Consider the following 5,789-nt stretch of genomic DNA (forward strand, 5'->3'; position numbering starts at 1 on the left):
AAGGAAAATAAAAGTAGCTCCGACTTTTGATAGCATTGACAGAAATACTGGAGTGTTGCAAGGCAGGACCAAAGCGAAGAGGTAGAATGATTCCAATAAAAGCCGCATATAACCAATATGAATGCAACAAAAGGCAAGATTCTACATGTAAGCATTTATTAGTGAAGTTCACACAGTAGTGATGCATATTTTCTGCCGTCACCTGGAAGAAGAAGGAAGATCAAGAACTCATTTTCCTATTTTCTTGTCTTCAACCACCAACTACAATGGCTATAAATAGGCATAGTAGGTGACCTTTTAACATTTAGCGATAAAAAATTTCAACTTCTCCATTAGTTACAATAACTTATATTAATTAGAATGTTATAAGTACACCCATTGAACTTGAAACAAGTAGAACTTGTATCAGTAGTTCCAACATAAGGTGTATTACTACAAGAAGGAACTATGAAAGTAGACGAAGATGATCAGTAGTACATCAATCGTCAACAATATCATCAAGCTCGTGATTTTTCTCCCTTAACATGCTAAGAGCACTTGCAGCAACAAAAGGAAAGTATCTTATGATGAGAAATCTTACGGTTCTCTTTTGGATAAATATTCTGAAAAAGCAACTAAGAACCAAGCATTTGCAACATTTAACACATTCACAGCTTGGAAAAAGTTGGCTTCCGTTTCTGCATGTGTGCCAACACTGCTTCATGCAAATCATCGGATAGCAGAGTTGCAGAGTTTTTAGTAGCAACATAATCCAACCCTTGCTCCACAGTTAAGTCCCTACTTTTAAGTAACACAGCTTTTGTCCCAATGACTGCAAGGGGTGATTTGGCAGCAATTGCTGTCAAGGGTCAAATAATGATGTCAGAACAATGGCGACTTGATGCTATAGAAGAACAAGAAAAGAAGCAAAAGGAAAGAAGGCAATGAAGTGAATAAAGAACTAGCAAAGAATTCAGGCCCTGCTCAACTAATCCAGATCAATTTGTTGTCATTTCTAAGTATAATGACGAAATGAATGTTTTAAAAGCCATACTTTACTTCCAATCCTTGCCAGCCCCATCTTACCCATACATGAAAGATGAAAACTAGGAATCGTCACTACAAAAGCAATACAATAAAATTGTAGTTACATGGCAAAATAGAGAATTATCAGAACAAAATGAAAGAAATGGCTCTAATGTTGGGATGGCGACCCACATTATTTTTTCATCAACCAACTACTAACCAGAGGTTCTCCAAAGAACAAACAAGGCAGCAGTCTATTCAGTTTAACATGTAGATAGAAAGCCATATGGTAGAATGTAAAGAACTCAAGCACAATTCACTTTAAACAATAATTGATATATCAAAATACCATATAATATCCATAGAAAGCCACACTGCTCGAAGGACATGAATGGTGCTATTCACCTTAGACTCTAAGAACAAATGAGAAAATGCGTCTAGTTATTCCAGCTAAAACCTCATCTTTCTTTCACCCTCCCCAAAGGAACATGGTTAGTAGTGTAAAACATTATTGATATACACAATTTAAATAAGATGTACAATACTCATCTTTTTTAAAAAAACAAATTTACCCCTAACCTAGCCTTTCCTTATAGGAAAGAGAGATGCACACACCTACGTACATACTCAAACAGATCAATACTAGGTTCAAATCCAGGACCTCTTCAAAGTGAGGAAGGTGGCATTGCCACTAGGACAATTAGCCATTGACATTTCCAATACTTATCTAGCAAATCCTAAGCACAATGATGAAAGCAACAACCATTATTCTAACAGTATATTTGATAAACTTGAATCTTTACTGTAGAAAAAATTAAGCAAAATAGAATAATCATAATTGGTCTCTTGGATGCTGGCGAAAACTTCACGGACAAATGATAGGTCACCTTGGAGTGAAACGTAACCGATATAATTAACTTTACAATGGTGTAGACGGAGTAACAGAAGAAGAGAAACCATTAATCGAAGCTAGTGATCTCCTAAAACCAAGTCATTCAGAAAATGAAGTGTGTATCCCAAAAAGTGCTATCAATAAAATAATTATATTCTCACTAGACAAGAGTCAAGTTAACAGTTTGTAGACAATTACGAAGACAAGCGCTAACGTGACTCACCCTCAGCGACATCCCGCACAGCTTCATCCAATTCATTTTTAGAATCGAAAGCTCGAGAAATTAGACCCAACTCCTTTGCTTCCAGACCCGAAAATCTCCTAGCCGTCAAAGCCAACTCGATAGCATTACCGTACCCGACTATATTCGGCAACCTCTGTAGAGTTCCAAGGTCGGCCGTGATGGCCAAATCGACCTCTTTCACCGAAAAGAAGGCATCCTTGGTGCAAAATCTAATGTCACAGGCGGTAATGATGTCGACTCCACCACCGATACAAGCACCTTGTATACTGGCAATCACGGGTTTCCGGCACCGTTCGATGGCAGTGACGGCATCTTGCAAGCCCAGGATGTGCCGTCTGAGTTTCTCCCCGGAGCGGCCTCGATCACCGGATGAATGGTCCCTAAAGATAGAGCTAAGCGAGTTGAGGTCGATACCAGAGCAAAAGTGGTTGCCGGAACCGGAAAGGATGATGACGTTGACTTGGATGTTGTCATCAAGAGAATTGAGAGCTTTGGGGAATTCGGTAAAGAAATCAGATGAGAGAGCATTGCGTTGTGAAGGACGATTCATGTAAAGGTAGAAGACGGAAGATTTTGGGTTGTGCTGTACAATTTGCAGGGTTTTGTATTTCTCAATCGCCATCTCCGGCAGCACAACAGTGTCGTATCGGAAAGAGAACGACGGAGATTGAAGCTGCGATAATGAATTGGGCCCAAAAGAAAAGTTACGACGAATAGTCGAATGTGCGCGCGCCCGCGAAAAAACCCAAAAACAACATTTCCCATGTGACTTGGAAAAACCAAGGGCATGCTTAATTAACTGTTTCCAAAATAATTTTTTCTTTTTTTAAAAAAATTGTTTCAAATTATATTTTTTGTTACTTGTTTTGAAAGATAAAAAAAAATCAAAAGTTACTCTAAAAATTAAAAAACAAAAATATCTTCTTTAATATTTTGCTACCTTTTGTTTTGCAAAACTACAAAAAAATATTATGTTTTCATTAATAATGATTATATTAATAAAATAAATAATCCGTTCACTCTTCATTTTACCACTTTAAATATATTTTTCAAAAATAATTTAAATAGATATTTTTTTTATTTTGGAAACTTGTTTTACAAAACTTCTCTACAAAATTATTTTATCATAAAAACAAAAAAACGAACCCAAACAAACCAACATCATGTTTTTCAATATAATTCTACAATCGAGAAAAAACATAACATAATTAAATAAAGAAAAAAAAATCATTCAAGAAACAAATTCACAATCACAATGGTAAATAAATTGTTGCAGAATTTAAATTAATGAGGGTAAAAGAAAGAGATGATCCAGAAATGCATTTGGGAATTCCTCTTGCGGGGCACATCCAAAGCTCAATATCTTGCTTGCATCAAAGATGGATTGAGCAGAGAATTCTTCCCCCTTCCATTCATCTAATGGCAAGCCAAAGTGCCTTACAATGTTGCAACAAATCAATTTTATATTTCGAGGATTATTATACTCTTCAGTAAACTAAATATCACCATATCAAATTGAGTTGGGAAGGGAACAGATTAAATATATATTTCTTCATTTGACAAAGATAACCGTCAATTAAACAAACTTAACCTCAATTCAGACCGGCAAGGAAATCTTGATTGCAAAATAGGGAATTTCAGTTCAGAAAAACTCATCAGGAATTAAAGAATCACAGACTGCAAACAAGACTAGCGTGCTCATCATGCGCACCCTTGGCAATCAGATCCGAGCAAATAATTGCGTCTCCTTGAGTACGATGAAGACCAAAGGACGGAATTTCAACACATTCCACAATTGGTGGTCCTGGTTACAATCATGGATTCAAGGGAGTGAGAAAAGATGTTAATCTTTGTGAGCTGATTCTGTTGGCAAACTTTGAGTTCCGTTTAGATTGCAAGTAGCTCTGCATCTGTGCAAGAAACAAATCCCAGATTGTGTTTGAATCCAAGGATCCATAAGCCATTTATGTTCCTGATTATTCCTCTGCAGGCCCCTTAATGGGATGGGGCGACTGAGACATCTACATCAATCCATAAATAACCTGACAGAGGAGGATTCCATTGAGCATTTTCAATGCTGCTAATTTGGAGAATTATTGACCTGACGTTTCTTCTGCACTGGTTATCTTGAGGATATTCTGATTGCAAACTTTTGGACTAACATCAAATTTTCACTGAAAACTAAAAAAAATTTAACTATACTACTAGCTTTGATACCACTATTTTGGTAAGTTGTGGGGGATTAACAAATAGCTTTGAGAATTTATCCTTGAAATGTTCTGATATACATAAACTTGTCTTACTGATGATAAAGAAATAAGTGAAAAAGACTTTTCTTTTGGCCAAACCAATAAAAGGACTTTAGAGTAATCAATTCCATGTTTTTTAGAGAGTTTGTTATGTGCTTCATAATTAGAATTGGTATTTTTCAGGAAGCTATTTCAGATAGTAATGATAGGAGGTTGAGTTGTACCATTGTATTTGTTAGAAAGCTGATGTGTGTCAGTAAATGCCAAATGCATGAGAATATGCCATGTCAGCAGTTGATTAATTTAAGTTTTTTGGTTCAGGTCGTATCAGCATTCTCAAATTTGACTCTTAGACTTCGTTTGAAATGGGAAGAAAATAAGGAGGAAAGAAAATCATGGGAGAAAAACTAGAGGAAAAAATATTTTTCACCCTTGTTTTCCCCATTTTCTCCTAGAGAGGGGGAAAACTAAAGAAAAACATACGTTATTCTAGGGAGGGAAAATGTCATTTTATTTTACTTTTCTCCCCTAGTTTTTTTCCTCTCTATCTTCTTCCTAATCCAAATGAAGGGTCAAGGAAAGATCGTATCACTCTTTCTTGGTTTGGGTTGTATACGAAAGAGGTATATTTCCCTTGATATATATATATATATATATATTAAAAGGACATGACATCAAGCCTGTCATCTTGGTTAAAAAAAAAAAAATCATTGGAGCCATATTCAGAAGAAAATTCATGAAATGAAGCTACTATGATAAGGATGTCAATGATATCCCCTAAACCACAAATTTCAATGCACGCCCAGCAGTGGAATCAAGTTAAACTATTTATAAACAGTAAAATTGCAATGCTGAATGAAACCATAAGCCACCAATAGAGGAGATAAAAAATAATGGATCACATAAAGCAAAACAAACCAGTGTGAAGAGAAGAACATCAATCAAGCAGTGCGTCCTGGATCCTCATCATGTCTCATCTGAGCTACCCTTCAAACAACAGAGAGCTCACAAGGGCGGTTAGTCTATAGGAACCAATACAAAGGATGATGCATGTGAGGACAGTGCCAGCTAATAGAATCCTTTGCTTGGACTAGCATAATCATTCAGTGGTCATAACTTCTATAAGCAAAATCACTCAACTATGTCACAATAATAAAGCACACTTTAAGAAATAGGTAGATAAAAAATTAACATAGCAAGCTGGTAGGGCTTTTGATAAGCAAAAGTTTGTACATGTACAATGTCAAGAAAGAAATATGAGCTAATTTTGGAAACCGATATTTGATCTAACAATCCAGCTGTAGACTTGCAAAGAAGTTTAAATAGCAATTAAGTTACCATGATGTGTAGTTGTCATCAATAGATCAGCAGAACAAAAGTGCTTTTCACGGCAAAAAAT

At 36.0% G+C, this 5,789-nt stretch overlaps 1 protein-coding gene across 1 annotated transcript; it reads right to left on the minus strand.

Moving 5' to 3' along the window:
• Positions 1-267: 267 nt before the first annotated feature.
• Positions 268-5,281, minus strand: LOC129308569 (delta(3,5)-Delta(2,4)-dienoyl-CoA isomerase, peroxisomal). Its single transcript, XM_054949765.1, has 3 exons — positions 3,733-5,281; positions 2,121-2,814; positions 268-838 (listed from the first exon to the last, which is right to left on the minus strand). The coding sequence occupies exons 2-3, from the start codon at positions 2,761-2,763 to the stop codon at positions 648-650; spliced, it is 834 nt and encodes a 277-aa protein (XP_054805740.1). The 5' UTR covers positions 2,764-2,814; positions 3,733-5,281; the 3' UTR covers positions 268-647.
• Positions 5,282-5,789: the final 508 nt, after the last annotated feature.

Source organism: Prosopis cineraria, unplaced genomic scaffold (genome assembly GCF_029017545.1).
Source record: "Prosopis cineraria cultivar Desert tree isolate PC_DT_omini unplaced genomic scaffold, ASM2901754v1 PC4, whole genome shotgun sequence".
Taxonomy (NCBI): Eukaryota; Viridiplantae; Streptophyta; class Magnoliopsida; order Fabales; family Fabaceae; genus Prosopis; species Prosopis cineraria.

What these genes read in the sequence shown, in the direction of transcription:
- LOC129308569 (XM_054949765.1), bottom strand. Translation starts at nt 2,763, where the DNA reads ATGGCGATTGAGAAATACAAAACCCTGCAAATTGTACAGCACAACCCA. An exon ending in TGTGCGGGATGTCGCTGAGG is followed by an intron (nt 839 to 2,120) that starts GTGAGTCACGTT and finishes GACCCTTGACAG; the next exon opens with CAATTGCTGCCAAATCACCC.